This window comes from Eriocheir sinensis, chromosome 60 (assembly GCF_024679095.1).
Source record: "Eriocheir sinensis breed Jianghai 21 chromosome 60, ASM2467909v1, whole genome shotgun sequence".
Lineage (NCBI taxonomy): Eukaryota > Metazoa > Arthropoda > Malacostraca > Decapoda > Varunidae > Eriocheir > Eriocheir sinensis.
In genome coordinates this window covers 6,112,744-6,130,217 of record NC_066568.1, presented here as the reverse complement: position 1 = coordinate 6,130,217, position 17,474 = coordinate 6,112,744, and the positions used below count along the sequence as shown (strand labels likewise).

General features: G+C 42.3%; 1 protein-coding gene across 3 annotated transcripts in view; it reads left to right on the top strand.

Moving 5' to 3' along the window:
• LOC126985820 (probable E3 ubiquitin-protein ligase HECTD2) overlaps positions 1–17,236 on the top strand; it is a 46,766-nt gene extending 29,530 nt beyond the window's left edge. For 2 of the 3 annotated variants that reach the window (XM_050841242.1, XM_050841243.1), the window contains 14 exons: positions 2,381–2,752; positions 3,714–3,901; positions 4,294–4,396; positions 5,376–5,465; positions 6,631–6,851; positions 7,229–7,377; positions 8,092–8,420; positions 9,742–9,864; positions 10,771–10,937; positions 12,163–12,259; positions 13,552–13,626; positions 14,444–14,638; positions 15,667–15,782; positions 16,404–17,236. In XM_050841242.1, coding sequence (XP_050697199.1) covers positions 2,381–2,752; positions 3,714–3,901; positions 4,294–4,396; positions 5,376–5,465; positions 6,631–6,851; positions 7,229–7,377; positions 8,092–8,420; positions 9,742–9,864; positions 10,771–10,937; positions 12,163–12,259; positions 13,552–13,626; positions 14,444–14,638; positions 15,667–15,782; positions 16,404–16,668 — 2,490 coding nt within the window. In that variant the 3' untranslated portion in view covers positions 16,669–17,236. The remainder of the gene's footprint in view (positions 1–2,380; positions 2,753–3,713; positions 3,902–4,293; positions 4,397–5,375; positions 5,466–6,630; positions 6,852–7,228; positions 7,378–8,091; positions 8,421–9,741; positions 9,865–10,770; positions 10,938–12,162; positions 12,260–13,551; positions 13,627–14,443; positions 14,639–15,666; positions 15,783–16,403) is intronic. The other variant, XM_050841244.1, reaches the window with a different exon arrangement.
• Positions 17,237–17,474: the final 238 nt, after the last annotated feature.

Below are 17,474 nucleotides of genomic sequence, written 5' to 3'. Positions count from 1 at the left end.
CTTCTTCTTCTTCTTCTTCTTCTTCTTCTCTTCTTCTTCTCATTCGTTTCCTTTTTCTATTTCTATTTTTCTTCGTTTCTCTCTCTCTCTCTCTCTCTCTCTCTCTCTCTCTCTCTCTCTCTCTCTCTCTCTCTCTCTCTCTCTCTCTCTCTCTCTCTCTCTCTCTCTCTCTCTCTCTCTCTCTCTCTCTCTCTCTCTCTGTTAATTTGTTTGTTTGTTTTCTCGTCATTTTCTTTCTCATTGTCATATAATTTTTCCTCCTCGTGTTGTTTTATTGTCTTTTTTTTCTTCCTGTGCGTGACTTTACGTAATCTTAATCTTTATTTTATGTGCGTGTGTGTGTGTGTGTGTGTGTGTGTGTGTGTGTGTGTGTTTAGTCAGGGTCAATAGTTCGTGTGTGTGTGTGTGTGTGTGTGTGTGTGTGTGTGTGTGTGTGTGTGTGTGTAAATATTTCTATAATTATCTATCTATCAATCTGTCTATCCGTATATCTATCTCTGTCTATCTATCGCCATATCTATTGATCTATCTATCTATCTTTCTGTCTTTCCATACATCTATCTGTCGATCTATCTTCCTATCTATCTCTGTCGATCTATCCATTATCTATCTATCTGTCTATCTGTCTTTGTCTATCTATGTTATTATCTATCTGTCTATCTATCTATCTATCTATCTATCTGTATCCGTATATCTATCTCTGTCTATCTATCTTCCTATCTATCTATCTATCTATCTATCTATCTATCTATCTATCTATTTATCTGTATCCGTATATCTATCTCTGTCGATATATCTTCCTATCTATCTATCTATATATCTGTCTATCTATCCATCTATCTGTGCTTTAGTTATATACAAATTCTCCACACACTAATTTCTCCCCTCTAACTTTCTCATTCCCCCCAAAAATAAAAGAATAAAAAAATAAATATAAAAATGAGAAGAAAACTTTCAACATCAATCATAAAAATTTCCGAGAAGTCTTCACGGAAATCTCCATAATGACACGTAATGCTTTTTTTTCTTTTTCTTTTTTTTCTTATTTTTTCTTTTTCTTTCTTTTTTATATTGTTTTTTCTGTTTTTCTTTTTCTTTTCTTCCTTTTTTCTTCTTTTTTTCTTTCTTTTTCCTTTTTTATCTTGTTTTCTTTCTCTTTGTTTTTCTTTTTCTTTTCTTTCTCTTTTTCTTTCTCTCCTCTTTCTTCTTTCTTTCTCTTTCTTCTTTTTTTCTTTCTTTTTCATTCTTTTCTTTTACTTTTTCTCTCTTCTTTGTTTTTCTTTCTCTTTTTTTCTCATTTTATTTTCTTTCTCTTCCTTCTTTCTCTTTTTCTTTCCTTTTCTTTTTCTTCTTATTTTTTTCTTCTCTTCCTGTTCTTTTTCCTTTCTTTTTTATTTTTCTCTCTTTTCACTCTCTTTTTTTCGCTTCCCCTTTTCTCTTTCTGTGTCTTTTCTTTCTTCTTTCTTTCTTCTTTTTCTTTTTCTTTCTTTTCTTCTTTTTCTTCTTTTTCTTTCTTTTTCCTTCGCTTTCTGCCTTTCCTTCTTTCTCTTTTGCTTCTTTCTATGTTTTTTTTTCTTCTTTTTCTTTCTTTTCTTTCTTCTTTCTCTCTTTCTCTCATTCTTTTTTATCTTTAATGGGATTTGATCTTCTCTGGTCCTGCAAAAAGGGTTCCAATTCTCTCTATTTTCATTATTTACGAGTGAGATAATTTACGATCCTTTCCTTTTAAGATTCTACATATAGTTTATTTTATTTAGTATTTATTTTATTTATTTATTATTTTGATTTATTTGTTTTCTTTTATATATTTCCTTTTATTTATTTTAGCCACAGAGAGAGAGAGAGAGAGAGAGAGAGAGAGAATAAGGGGATGAAGGAACGGTTTTCAATTTTCCTTCCTCTCTTTCTTCTTTTTCTTTCTTTTTTCTTTTTCTTTCTTTTTCTTTCTTTCTCTCATATTTTCTTTCTCCCTTCTTTCTCATTTTTCTCTTTCTTTTTCTTTCTCTTTTTATTTATTTATTTTTATTTATTCTCTTTCTTCTTTCTCTTATTTTCTTTCTCCCTTTCTTCTTTTTCTTTCTTTTTCTTTCTTTTCTTTCTTTTTTCTCTTTCTTATTTTCTTTCTCCCTTCTTTCTGTCTTCTTTCTCTTTCTCCTCTTTCTTCCTTTCCCCTCTTTCTCCTCCTCCTTCCCCTCCATTTCCCCATTTCTCTACAATCACACCCATCTATACCCCATACATCTTCCGTTTTTTCCCTTCCTTACTTTAATATTTTCCCCTCTCCCCCTTTATTTCCTTTCCCCTCATTCCCCTCTTTCCCCTCCTCCCATCCCTTCTCTTCCCCATTTCTCTACAATCACACCCATCATACCCCATACAGGACGTGGATAGCCGTTCGCGTATTGGCAGCTTCGGGAACTACATGCTGGGGCGTCTGGGTGGCTTCCTATTCAATGACCCCCCCTCACAACCCACCACCACCATCACCACCGTCACCACCACCAACGACAACAACAACAATGAGGATGAAAATGAAAACAACAACAACAGCTACAGCGTCACAACTCCCACTACCCCTCCCACTATCACTACTACTATCAGCCTCAGCCCTGGTAGTAGTGGTAGTAGTAGTAGTAGTAGTAGTAGTAGTAGTAGTAGTTGCGAGGAAGGGAGGCTGGGGTTGCTGTCGAGGATTGATGGATCGCACTACAGGCTCGGTTCGGGAAGCTCGCTACCCCCTATACGGCAGCAGGTGAGGTAACGAGAGGTGGAGGGGAGGACAGGTGTGTGTGTGTGTGTGGGGAGGTGTGGTGTAGAGGTAGAAGAAAGGCGGAGGGAAGGAACGAAAGGGGAATAGGGAAAAAAGACAGAGGTGGATAGATATTGAAGAGTGAAAGTTGGAATGTGAAGAAAGGGAATAAAAGGGAAGGGAATGGGGAATGGAAAGGGGAAGGGGAAAAGAGACAATGGAGAAGAGAGGGAAAGGTACAGAAAATGGGAAATTACAAGGTAGAGAGAAGGAGGAAAAGAAATGAAGGGGAAAAGACTTCAATGGAAAGGATGTCACTGGAAGATAGGAAAGGGAAGGGATAGGATAGGGAGAAGGGAAGGGAAAGGAAGGGAAGGGAAGGGATGTGGATGGAAGATAAAGAAGGGAAGGGAATGAATAAGAAGGATGGGGATGGAAAGGGAAGGGATAGGATAGGGAGAAGGGAAGGGAAAGGAAGGGAAGGGAAGGGAAAGGAAGGGAAGGGAAGGGATGTGGATGGAAGATAAAGAAGGGAAGGGAATGATTTAGAATGATGGGGGATGGAAAGGGAAGGGAAAGGTTGGAAAGAAAAGTGAAGGAAAGGAAAAAGACTAGAAGGAAAGTGAATGGAATGGAAGGGAAAAGAAGGGAAAGGAAGAGGAAAAGAAAGAAACATTAATATTTAGGAAAGTGATTTACATTTAAAACTTAACCAAAAATAAAAAGTGTAATTAAGTCAAGCATTTATATTTTCTCTCAAGCTTACAATATATTTCCTTTACCGTGGGAATATGATGTAACTTTTTTCAAGCTTTATTCATTATCATCACTATCACCTTCATTATTATTATTTTTATTGATATTATGGTGATGTTAGTCATGATAACCACCACCACCATCACCCACACCACCACCACCACCACCAACACCATCTTCCCCTCACCGCAACCTCTCCCCCCCGCAGGACATCCAGAATCGCCGCAATAGCCTGGTGGTGGTGCCTCAGCGTGGGTCAGCGACGGGGGTGCGGCGCGGGGCCCTGAGGTCAGCACGCAGCGAGGAGAGACTCAGCACTCGGAACAATGATAGCCCCCTCACCACCAGCCAGCGCCCTGTGTACCCCGCCAGGACCACACGGCGCGAGGAATTCATGTGGGTGTTCCTGTTCGAATTTCTCTCACTCGTAGATATATTTAGAATCTTCATTTTACTTCATGTGGGTGTTCCTGTTCGAATTTCTCTCACTCGTAGATATATTTAGAATCTTCATTTTACTTCATGTGGGTGTTCCTGTTCTATTTTCTCTCACTCGTACATATATTTAGAATCTTCATTTTAGTTCATGTGGGTGTTCTTGTTCGAATTCCTCTCACTCATAGATATATTTAGAATTTTCATTTTATCATCACTATTTTATCATCTTCATCTGTAACCATTCATTATCTGCCTCCTTATTGTATTCACTCATTAACACATAACCCTTATTTTATCATGCTATCAGCCTGTATATCCCTAACCTCCCCCTTTCCTTCCTCCCCGTACAGGCAGGAGGTGAGGAGGACGAAGGAGACCAAGCAGTACGGGGAGATGAAGAAATTCTACTTTGACACCTTCGAGTCCTACGCCAGTATTTGTGCCACGTTCAAGGTGAGGGAGGCGTGAAGGGAAGGGGAGGTGAGAAGGGGGATGGGAAGATGGGAAGGGTGATAGGGGGAGTTAGGGCCGCGTTCACAGTCATTTTGTTTGTTTTCATCGTTACCAATGGCTGTTATCGCTGCTATAGTATTTCCATGTAAAGCTGGCCTATGGGGTGGTGGCGGCTGTGGGGTTAGCCTAGCCCCGCACCTTGCCGCACTCTCTCAACACCTCTTGCTTCCCCTGCAGCCACCACTACCCCATACTATAGCGTCGATCGGCACCATAGTTAACGATCAAAACAAATAAACTGACTGTGAAATCGGCCTTAAGAAAGAGTACAGAAAAAGGATAAAGGAAGAGAAAATGATAATGGGTTAGGGAAAGGGTGAGGGAGGAATAAGGGATTTAGAGACAGCAAGGTTACAGGTAAGGTAAAAAGTGAAAGTGGAGGAAAGGAAAGGGAATGAGTGTGAGTTTAAGGTAAGTTAAGGAATTGAGGGAAGGGTAAGGGAAGAATAGTAAGGGACTGAGTGTATGATATTAGGTAAGGTAGGTAGGTTAGAAGGAAAGAAAGGAAAGGATATGAAGGTGAACTGAAGGAAAAAGGGAGAGATTGAGGAAAGGGTGATAGGAAAGGGAGGAAGGGAGATGAATCTAAACCATGGGAAGGGCAAGGAAGGGAAAGGAAGGGAAGGGAAGGGAAGGGAAAGGAAGGGAAGGGAAGGGATGTGGATGGAAGATAAGGAAGGGAAGGGAATGAATAAAAATGATGGGGGATGGAAAGGGAAGGGAAAGGTTGGAAAGAAAAGTGAAGGAAAGGAAAAAGACTAGAAGGAAAGTGAATGGAATGGATGGGGATGGGTAAAGGATAGGCTGAATGTTTAGATATATTTTTCTGCTTCTTAATATATATACGTATTCGAACCCCACCAACTACTACTACTACTACTACTACTACTACTACTACTACTACTACTACTATTCACAGCGCGACCCAGATCAGGACGGAGCGAGGGCAGACGATCCTGGACTTAAAATGGAACTTGTATATACCGTTCATGATGCTGTTAGAGAAATGGTGAGTGTGTGTGTGTGTGTGTGTGTGTGTGTGTGTGTGTGTGTGTGTGTGTGTGTGTGTGTGTGTGTGTGTGTGTGTGTAAAAGGAGAGAGAGAGAAAGATTGAGGAAGAAAAAGAGGAGAGTGGAAGAAGGAAATGGAGAGAAAAGATAAAGAAGAAGAATGGAGGAAGGGGAAGGAAAAGTGGAGGAAAGAAAAGGAAGGAAGGAAAGGAGAGAGGAAGGAGAGTAAGGACAGTGTGTGTGTGTGTGTGTGTGTGTGTGTGTGTGTGTGTGTGTGTGTGTGTGTGTGTGTGTGTGTACTTGCTATTTTGATTTCTTGTTTTAATTTATTTCATCTATTTATTTATTTGCCTTTTTTTATTTATATAGAGGAATGTTATATTGATTTTTTGTATGGTATATGTTAGTGTTAATGATAATGATAATAATAATAATCATTTAGAACATATATTAATACCAACTAATCTATTTTTTTCTCTCCCTTTCTTTCCTTCCTTTTCCACTCCTTTCCTTTCCTTCCTTCCTTCCTTCCTTCTCACATATTCGTAACTTCTCTTTCCTTCTCTTATTCCTTCTTTTTCCATTCCCATATTTTATCATCCCATCTCTCGCCCCCACACACCTTCCCATTTTCTTTCCTTCCTTCCTTCCTTCCTTCCTTCCTTCCTTCCTTCCTTCCTTCCTTCTTCCTCATACATTCTTACTTTCTCTTCCTCTTATTTATTCTTTTTCCATTCCCATATTTTATCATCCCATCTCTCGCTCCCACACACCTTCCCATTATCTTTCCTTCCTTCTTTCCTTCCTTCTTCCTCATACATTCTTACTTTCTCTTCCTCTTATTTATTCTTTTTCCATTCCCATATTTTATCATCCCATCTCTCATCCTCATTCTCCTTCCCATTCCCTTTCCTTCCTTCCTTCTTCCTTCCTTTTTCTTCCTTACCTTCCTCTCTTTCTTCCTTTTATTCCTTCTTTTTCCGCTCCTATTTTATCACCCAATCTCTCACCCCCACACACATTCCCATTCCCTTCCTTTCTTCCTTTTTCTTCCTCATACCTTCCTCTTCCTCATTCCCTTTTCTTTCACTCATTCCTTTTTACTTCCCCTATCCTATCTCTCACCCACACACACATACACACTCACAAACACGCCACAAACAGCCATCCGTCGTCCACAAACACTTCCTCAAGGCTGTCATCAACTCCCTCCTGCAAGAACGGCCGCACCTCTTCAGCAAGGACCGGGTGAGGGCGCTCTTCGTCATCCTCCAGACCCCAGTGTTCCTCACCCAGTCGTCGTATACTGTTCTCGCTCACGTCCTCAGGAATATCACGTCTCTCAGCAACGGGGACCACCAGCTGCTTGTGTCCTGGTTCAGAGTGTGAGTAAAGAGTGTCGGAGGAGCTGTTCTTAACCTGGTAGCAGCGGGGATCATGTTTTTAATGGTCCCTCCAAGCGAGAAAAATGAGAAAAAATCACCCCTCACACAAACCATTTCATAATGTATATCAAAGCATTTGTGATCAGATTATGTATCATCTATTTTGGGGGGTTTATATCATGGCACAAATTTGGCCCGTCGCTGCTACATGGTAAAGCCACAAATTTGGCCCGTCGCTGCTACCGGGTTAAGAAACATGATCCCCGCAGCTACCGGGCTAATGTTGGACCCTTTTATATATCTATTTATTTATTTATTTATTTGTTTGTTTATTTTTTCCTCATCATCACCACCCTCACCACCACCTATCGTCCCAGGCTGGAGGTGTCGCGGCTGAGGATGTTGGTTGGAATCATCATCCAATTCATAACCGTCCGCCAGTTCCCGCCCCCCGACCGCTCCCTCCCGCCCCTCAGCAAGAGCAAGTGGTGGATCCCGACGGCCACGAGGGTGCTGGCTATCTTGTGTGAGTAGTTGGTTTGTTTGTTTATCTTTATCTTTTATTATCTTTTTATCCGTGTGTATTTATCTTGCTGTTTCCGAGACTTATTTTTTTTACGTCAGAGGACACGGCCTGTTACTCGCTGCTCCTATAAAAGATAAAAGTAAAGATTAGCCTATTTTTCCTATTTACTATTACTGTATATTTTTATCTTTTTGTTATTTTATTCCTCTCCTCATTTTTCTTCCTTTCTTTTAGGGCAAAGGAGACAGCAGAAGGAGACAAAGAAAGGAAACAATAATAATAAAAAAAGCCCTTAATGTTCTTTCATGTTTTTTTCTTCTGTTTCCGTTGTTTTATTCCTCTTCCCATTTTTTCTTTTCTGTTGTTACTTCAAATTTCTTTCCTCTCTCTCTCTACAGTTTCTTTATTTTCCTTCCTTTCTCTTCCCATTTTCCTTCTCTGTTGTTACTTCAAATTTCTTTCCTCTCTCTTTCTACTGTTACATTTGTTTCCCTCTCTTTCTCTTCCCATTTTCCTTCTCCGCTGTTACTTCAAATTTCTTTCCTCTCTCTCTCTACTGTTTCTTGATTTTCCTTCCTTTCTCTTCCCATTTTTCCCCTCTACTGTTACTTCAAATTTCTTTCCTCTCTCTTTCTTCCGTTACTTTGTTTTCCTTCCTTTCTCTTCCCATTTTTCTTTACTCTTACTTCACATTATCCTTCCTTCCTCCCTCAGACGCCAGCAACAGTTCCGGCCAGCCTCCTCTCCTCCACTACACCGAGTTCTACAACCATGCGCTGGACCATGTGGACTTGATGGGGGAGTACAAGGTGTGGCAGGTCCCCGACAGGCCAGACTCCTTCTCCTACTGCCAGTACCCTTTCATCCTCTCCATCGTGGCCAAGAGGCATATACTGACCAAGGACGCCGAGCAGCAGATGATCCTGACGGCCCGGCGTTCGCTAGTGGCCAAGGTGGCGCGTCATCAACCTCCACAAATCGACATCTTCTTCCTCAACATTAACATTCGACGGAACTACCTGGTGGAGGACTCGCTCAAGGAGGTAAGGACTAACGAGCTCTTCGGACAGGTCAGAAGAAGAGGGACTTGAGGAACATACCTTTAACCCGTCCGCTGCGATTGGCATGGATGCGGCCTTCACTGGTAGCCTGGTAACATACACTCCCAGGTCTTTCTCTGCCTCTGTGGTGGATAGTGGAGTGTTTCCCATGTGGTACTGGTATGCTGGATATCCCTTCACTGGTAGCCTGGTAACATACACTCCCAGGTCTTTCTCTGCCTCTGTGGTGGATAGTGGAGTGTTTCCCTTGTGGTATTGGTGTGCTGGATATCCCTTCACTGGTAGCCTGGTAACATACACTCCCAGGTCTTTCTCTGTCTCTGTGGTGGATAGTTGAGTGTTTCCCATGTGGTATTGGTGTGGTGGATATCCCTTCACTGGTAGCCTGGTAACATACACTCCCAGGTCTTTCTCTGCCTCTGTGGTGGATAGTGGGGTGTTTCCATTATGTATTGGTGTGCTGGATATCCCTCCACTGGTGGCCTGGTAACATACACTCCCAGGTCTTTCTCTGCCTTTGTGGTGGATAGTGGAGTGTTTCCCATGTGGTATTGGTATGCTGGATATCCCTTCACTGGTAGCCTGGTAACACACTCCCAGGTCTTTCTCTGCCTCTGTGGTGGATAGTGGAGTGTTTCCCATGTGGTGATTGAAAAGTTAACACAACAATAAATGGCTATAAGATTTTTTAAATGTCACTAACTATTCTTAACTATGTTTTATTCAACCCCTTGACTGTGGATTTCCAACAGTCAGACATCACCAAACTACAGGAAGTGGCTGCTACTATTCGATGAACATAGAACATAAGAACATAAATGTAATGTCATGTCTGCACAGAGGCAGAGAGACTTGGGCCTGTGAGGATAAGCTCCAGTGAAGGGATATCCAGCATACCGATACCACATGGGAAACACTCCACTATCCACCACAGAGGTGGGAGTGTATGTTACTAGGCTACCAGTGAAAGGATATCCAGCATACCAATACCACATGGGAAACACTCCACTATCCACCATAGAGGCAGAGAAAGACCTGGGAGAGTATGTTACCAGGCTACCAGTGAAGGGATATCCAGCATATCAACACCACATGTGAAACACTCCACTATCCACCACAGAGGCAGAGAAAGACCTGGGAGTATATGTTGCCAGGCTACCAGGAAGGCCAAATCCATGCCAATCGCAGTAGACGGGTTAAAGAAAATTAAATTAATGGAAAGATAGCAACCCTAACATCTATAACTATTGGTTGATATTTGAGAAGTCCATCCTCCCTTTCACACCCTTTCCTCTTTTTCCAGATCGCCACCAAGAAGCGAGACCTGAAGAAGAAGCTGAAGGTGACATTCGAGGGAGAGCCGGGCCTCGACATGGGCGGCTTGACCAAGGAGTGGTTCATGTTACTCATCAAGCAGATATTCAAGGTGAGGGGAAAGGAGAGGAAAGGTGGAGGTGTTGAGGGTTAGAGGAGAGAGGGAGGGAGGTGAGAAGGATAGGAGGTGAAGGGGGAGGGAAGAGGAAAAAGTGAAAATGGGACAAAGAGGAGGAGGAGGAGGAGATATTTACATAGATTTACATAGATTGGAGATGAGAAGTCGTGAGGGAGATAAAATGAAAGAGACAGAACAAGAGAGAAAATGAGGAAAGAAAGAAAGAAGGGAAGAGGAAGGTGGAAAGGGTTGATAGGTGAGGGATGGAGGAGAGAAGGGTGAAGATAAGGGAGGAGAAGGGAGAGAGAGGGAGAGAGAGGGAGAGGTGTGTGTAGGGAGGTAAAAGAAAAAAAAGAGGGAAAGATTGATATAAAAGGGAGGAAAGGAAGAGATGAAGAGGTGCAGAGAGAGAGAGAGAGAGAGAAAAAAAGAATTATAGAAAAGAAAGAGAATTAAAGAGTAAAAAAGAGAGAGAGAGAGTATTCTTCACCTATCCCACAAAGGTTTATTTTTATTATTATTAAAGAAAAATGTCTCTTCCACACCTATTTTTTCCTCCTCCTCCTCCTCCTCCTCCTCCTCCCTCCTTCCTCCTCCTCCTCCTCCTTTCACCATTTTCATCATTTGCGTCAAGGGACAAAAAAAAGAAAAAAAAAAGATGATGCTGTCAGCCACACACATTCTCTCTCTCTCTCTCTCTCTCTCTCTCTCTCTCTCTCTCTCTCACACACACACACACACACGCGGGAGAAGAAAAAAAAAAGTGTATTACTCCAACAAATATACTCTCCCTTCCTCTCCCTTCCCTTCCCTTTCTTTTCCTTCACTTCCTAACCCTCCTTGATAACCCCCTTCCTCTCCCTCCCTTTCCCTAACCACCTTCTCCCTCTCTCCCCCAAGCAGCCAGAGAATAAGATGTTTGTATACCACCCCAGCAAGCGACTCTACTGGTTCTCAATGAGTCAGGAAGGGAACTTGAGGGAATACAACTTGATAGGCGTGCTGATGGGCCTGGCCGTGTACAACTCAATCATCCTGGACATTCACTTCCCTGCGATTTGCTACAGGTGAGCGGGGGAGAGATCAAGGTAAGAGAGAGGGGGTGAAGAGGATGAAAGAGGGAGATTGATGGAGAGGGGTGAAGGGGATAGAGAAGGAGGTGATGGAGAGGAGTGGAAAGAGAGTTTGATAAAAGAGAATGATGGAAGTTGATGAGAGGTGGTGAAAGAGGGTTAAAGAAGGAGAATGATGGAGAGGGATGTAGGAGGAAGAAGGAGAAGGTGATGAAGAGGGAAAGAATGAAAGAATGAAGTTTGATAAAAGAGAATGATGGAAAGAGTTGATGAGAAATGATGAGGGAGATGAAAAGAAAGAGATTGAATGAGAGAATATATGAGGAGAGTAAGAATGAACGGAAGAACAAGGAAGAGAGGAACAGAATGAGAAGAGGGAGAAGGAAGAGACAGATAAAGAGGGAAAGAATGACGAAGAGAGAACAAGGAGAGGGAGAAAAAGAGGGAATGAGAGAGAGAGAGAGAACAATTATTATTATTATTATTATTATTATTATTATTATTATTATTATTATTATTATTATTATTAAGGTGAATATCAGTCTCAGGTGAAATATTAGATATATAATGAATTGTATAGATTGTATTTTCTCTCTCTCTCTCTCTCTCTCTCTCTCTCTCTCTCTCTCTCTCTCTCTCTCTCTCTCTCTCTCTCTCTCTCTCTCTCTCTCTCTCTCTCTCTCTCTCTCTCTCTCTCTCTCTCTCTCTCTCTCTCTCTCTCTCTCTCTCTCTCTCTCTCTCTCTCTCTCTCTCTCTCTCTCTCTCTCTCTCTCTCTTCTTCCCTGCCCTATCTCTCTCACTCACTTTCTGTCTCTTATCTTTAATCTTTATTTTTGTTTTCATGGTTCCTAATTCTTCTCAATTTTCTTCCTTCTCTTCTTCCTCTTATTTCTCCTTCTCCTTTCTTTTTCCTCTCTTCTCTTCCTTTATCTTTGCCCCTGTTACCTTCCTTTTCTTTCTCCTTTCCTTCTTCTTTCTTCCTGTTCTCTTTTCTATCCCTTTAATATTTCACCTCCTCCTCCTCCTCCTGGCTTTCCTCTTTTTCTTTTTCCTTTTTCTTTCTGTATATCCTCTTTAATTGTCTCTCTTCATGTTTCTCCTTTTCTTTCTTCTCGCTGTTCTTTTGTCCTCTTCCTATGTTCTCTCCTTTCTTTCTTTTTTTCTTTTTCCTTTATCTGTGACTTACCTTCTTCTCTATTCTCTTCCCCCCCCCCCCCAGGAAGCTACTCAGTCCCCCCGTGGTCCCGGCGTACGAACACGTGGCGGTGGGCGTGGCAAAGACTCCCTCACTGACCGACTTCGGGGAGATAATGCCGGTGGGTTGAGGGGAGGGGAGGGGAGGGGTATGGGAAGGGACGAGGGGAAGGGGAGAGAGGGGGAGGGGAGGTGAGGGGTAGAGGAAGGGATGAGGGGGAGGGGAGGGGAGGGGTAGGGGAAGGGATGAGGGGAAGGGGAGAGAAGGGGAGGGGGCAGTGGAGAGGGATAGAAGAGAGGGGGAAGTGGGAAACGGAGGGGAGAGGAGAGAAGGGGAGGGGAGAGAGCGGAAGAGGGATTTTAAGGGAGATTTTGCTGGGGTTGGGGGAGGAAGGGAGTGATAGGGGAGGAGGAGAGGGGGAGAGGGAGGGTGATAGGGAGGGGTTAAGGAAGATATGTAAGAGAAAGAAAGATATATTTAGTAATTAAATGATAAATCAGTCAGTTAGATGGTTAGTCAGTCAGTCAGTCAGTTAGGCAGTCAGTCAGTCAGTTAGGCAGTCATTCAGTCAGTCAGTCAATCAGTTAGGCAGTCAGTCAGTCAGTCAGCAGTCATTCAGGCAGTCAGCAGTCATTCAGTCAGTCAGGCAGTCATTCAGTCAGTCAGTCAGTCAGTCAGCCAGTCAGTCAGTCAGTCAATCAGTCAGTCAGTCAGTCAGTTAGGCAGTCATTCAGTCAGTCAGCCAGTCAGTCAGTCAGTCAGTCAATCAGTTAGGCAGTCAGTCAGTCAGTCAGTCAATCAGTCAGTCAGTCAGTCAGTTAGGCAGTCATTCAGTCAGTCAGCCAGTCAGGCAGTCAGTCAGTCAATCAGTTAGGCAGTCAGGCAGTCAGTCAGTCAATCAGTCAGCCAGTCAGTCAGTCAGTCAGTCAATCAGTTAGGCAGTCAGGCAGTCAGTCAGTCAGCCAGTCAGTCAGTCAGTCAGTCAATCAGTTAGGCAGTCAGGCAGTCAGTCAGTCAATCAGTTAGGCAGTCAGGCAGTCAGTCAGTCAATCAGTCAGTCAGCCAGTCAGTTAGGCAGTCATTCAGTCTGTCAGCTAGTCAGTCAGTCAGTCAGTCAATCAGTTAGGCAGTCAGTCAGTCAGTCAGTCAATCAGTCAGTCAGTCAGTCAGTCAGTTAGGCAGTCATTCAGTCTGTCAGCTAGTCAGTCAGTCAGTCAGTCAGTCAGTCAGTCAGTCAGTCAGTCAGTCAGTCAGTCGGTCACTCACTCACTCACTCACAGACAAAAAAATATATATACCTATAGAGAGAGAGGCATTTTTTTCACTTTTTTTTCTTCATATATAAAAGCGAAAAAAAAAAACCTATACTCACCTACCTATGTGTTCTAACCCCCCACCCTCACCCCCCTGCAGGAGGTAGCACACGGCCTCCAGGAGCTGCTTAAGTACGAGGGGGACGTTGAGGAGGATATGTGCCTGACTTTCCAGGTGAGAACAACAACAACAACAACAACAACAACAGTAATGATAATGATAATGATAGCAATGATTCTAGCAACATATCATTTTTTTTTTCTCCTTTTCCTCTCCTTCCATCCTTTCTACTTCCCTTCTTCCTCCCCTCCTTCTCTCCTTTCATCTCTCACTCAATTTAATTATTTCTCCATATTTCTTTCAACAACAACAAGAAGAATGACAACAATAGTGTTTTCTCTCTCTCTCTCTCTCTCTCTCTCTCTCTCTCTCTCTCTCTCTCTCTCTCTCTCTCTCTCTCTCTCTCTCTCTCTCTCTCTCTCTCTCTCTCTCTCTCTCTCTCTCTCTCTCTCTCTCTCTCTCTCTCTCTCTCTCTCTCTCTCATTTGCTTCTGTTTTCTGCCTTTACCGTTTCTTTCCTTCCTCCAATCTCCTCTCTTTCTTCCTTTATTTATCTTCCATTTTTGATATCCCATTTTCTCTCCTTTTGTTAATTTTTCTCTTCCTTTAATTTTTTTCTCTTCCTCATCTTTATGCTTCTTTTCCTTCCATTTCTCACCTTTCTCTCTCCACCAGGTATACTCCATTCTCTCTCTCTCTCTTCTTTGATTCTCTCCTTCTTTCCTTCCTTTTTTTCCCTCCACCTCTCTCTCTCATTTCTATTTCTCCCATCTTAACCGTTTTCCCTCCTTCCTTCCCTCTCTTCCATCCCCTTCGTCCCTTCTCTCTCATCTTCTATTTGTCCCTTTTTTCCTCCACTTCTTTCCTCCCTATTCATTTTTCCCCCTTTTGCTCTTACCTCACCTGGATTTACCTGTCCCTCCCTCCGCCAGGTGTCGCTCGAGGAGTTCGGTCTTCCGCGCACCTTCAACCTCAAGGAGCAGGGGGAGGCTCTACCTGTGACTAACGAGAACAGGGAGGAGTTCGTCACGCTCTACCTGGACTGGATTCTCAACACCGCTATCTATGAGCAGTTTCGGGCGTTTTATCTCGGCTTCCATACTGTCTGTGCCTCCAACGCCCTCATCGTAAGTAGTAGTAGTAGTAGTAGTAGTAGTAGTAGTAGTAGTAGTAGTAGGAAGAGGAAAGAATAGGGGATGAGAGAGAATAGAGTTAAGAAGAAGCAAAAAATAAGGAAGAGGAAGATAGGAGAGAAGTACTGGAAGGGCATTAGATTAGAAAGAGAAAAGAAAGGAAAGGAAAGGATAGAATAACAAGAGGAAAAGAGGGATGGAGGGAAGGATGGAAAGAAGGAAAGCAAAAGGAGGCATCAAATAAGTAAGAGAAAAGAAAGGAAAGGAAAGGATGGAATAACAAGAGGAAGAGAAGGATGGAAAGAAGGAAAGCAAAAGGAGACATCAAATAAGTAAGAGAAAAGAAAGGAAAGGAAAGGATAGAATAACAAGAGGAAGAGAAGGATGGAAAGAAGGGAAGCACAGAGAAATAAAAGAGGAATAGAGGTAAGAAGAGGCACAGGAGAGAAGGATGAAGGGAATGGGAGAAAAGGGAAAGGAATGGAAGAGTACTGTTTTCCTCCCTGCCATCCTTCCTTCCTCTCTCATTACAAGGCTCACGGGCAAGTAGTCTTTTCTTTCCTGTATTCTTCCTTCCTTAAACTTCTATTTTTTTTCATTTTTCTCTTTCTGTTTATTTATTTTTATTTTTTCATTCTATTTTTTTCATATTTTTTTCTGTTTTATATATTCTCCCTTCCTCTTTTCTCTCCCTTATTCTTCCTTACTTTCCTGTACTCTTTTCCCCCTTTTATTTCCTTTCCTTTTCCTTCCTCCTTCTTTCCCTTGTGTCTTTTCTCTCCTGTATCCCTTTTAACATAGCCAATCAACTCCTTTCATCCCATTCAGTGCAGGTTTAAATAGATTTGTGTAGGTTTGTGGCCATGTGCGTTTATGATTGTGTACGTGTGTGTGTGTGTGTGTGAGATAGTAGAGTTACTGGTAGGTGTGCGTCCATGTGCGTTTGTGATTGTGTACGTGTGTGTTTGTGTGTATGTGTGTGTGTGTGTTGCTCCGTTCTTCCATTGTTCCGTGTGTTCCAGATGCTGCGGCCGGAGGAGGTTGAGATGCTGGTGTGTGGGTCTCCGCGCCTGGACCTTAATGAACTGCGGAAGGTGGCGGATTATGATGGTTACACGCCCGAGCACCCCACCATAAAGTAAGTCGCTGGTATTGTTATCTGTTTTATTTTTGTTTGTTTTATTTCTTTATTTTTTTCTATTTTTTTTTTTTTATATACTGTTTTTTATTTCTATTGTTTTAAATTTTTTTCTATTTTTTATTCTTATTTTTCTGTGGTTTTAATTTTTTTTTTATTTTTCTGTTTGTTTATTTATTTATATTTTTTTGTTTATACTATTTTTTTATTTCCATTTTTTCCTTTTTTTTCTATTTTTTATTTGTATTTTTCTGTGGTTTCTATTTTTTTTATTTTTCTGTTTTTGTTTATTTATTTTTTTTCACTTTATTTTCATATTTTTTCCTGTTTCATGTATTCTCCCTCCCTCTTTTATTCTCCCTTATTCTTCCTTCCTTTCCTGTACTCTTTTCCTCCTTTATTTCTTTTCCTTTCATCTTTTTTCTCCTATATTCCTATCCTCCCTTCCCCCCTCACCTGTCCTCACCTGCCCTCACCTTTCCCTCATTAACACCTGGCTCTCCCATATCCCCCTATCACCTCATCTGCCCTCACCTAACCACCTTTCCCTCATTAACACCTGGCATTCCCTACCCCCCAATCACCTTACGTGCCCTCACCTGTCACACCCCTCATCAACAGGTGGTTCTGGGAGGTGGTCAGCGAGATGCCAGTGGGTCAACAGAAGCTCTTCCTACTCTTCACCACGGGCAGCGACAGGATACCAGTGGGCGGCATGGGGGAGATGGTCTTCAAGATATCATGCTGGAAGGGACACACTCACATGCTTCCCCAAGCCCATACTTGCTTCAATCAGCTGGTCCTCCCGCCCTATGGATCTAAGGAAGCACTCAAGAACAAGCTGCATATTGCCCTGGCTTATGCGGAAGGGTTTGGCTTGGAGTAGAGGGAGTAGAGATGGAAAGAGAAGAAGAGGTAGAGAAAGGGGTTGAGAGAGAGAGAGAGAAAGGAAAATAGGCTCTCAAAAACAAGCTGTATATTGCCCTGGCCTATGTGGAAGGGTTTGGAATGGAGTAGAGGGAGAGAGGGAGGATGGAGGGTGAGTAGAGATGGATAGAAAAGAAGAGGTAGAGAAAGGAGTTGAGAGAGAAAGAGGAAAATAGGAAAACAAGTAATCAAGAACAAGCTGTATGTTGCCCTGGCTTATGCGGAAGGGTTCAGATTGGAGTAGAGGAAAGAAGGGGAAAGAACGATAGAGGTAAAGAGAGGGAGGGAGAGAGGGGAAAGGAAACTGGAGGGAGAGAGACAGTGGGGAGGGAGAGAGAGGGAGAGAGGGCCAGGTAGAGAGAGAAGGAGAGGTAGAGAAAGGGGTTGAGAAGAGGGAAGGAGGGAAAAAGAGAGGAAGAATAGAGAGAGAGAGAGAGAGAGAGAGAGAGAGAGAGAAGGTGGCTGGGTTAGGTTAGGTTAGTTTTTCGTTTGTTTTCCTTTTTTTGTCTTTCTCTTCCTCTCTTTATTTATACAAGAAAAGTAGTAGTAATAGTAGTAGTAGTAGTAGTAGTAGTAGTAGTCATTATTTTTATTACTATCATTATCTATTATTATTATCACCATTATTATTATTATCAAATTATTTCACGCTCCTGTTTCTACATTTTTTTCCGGCATTATTTTCCTCCAATTTCCACATTATATACTGACCTTATCTTACTTTCTTTCATTATCATTTGCTCACATTTAACTAATTTTCCTCAT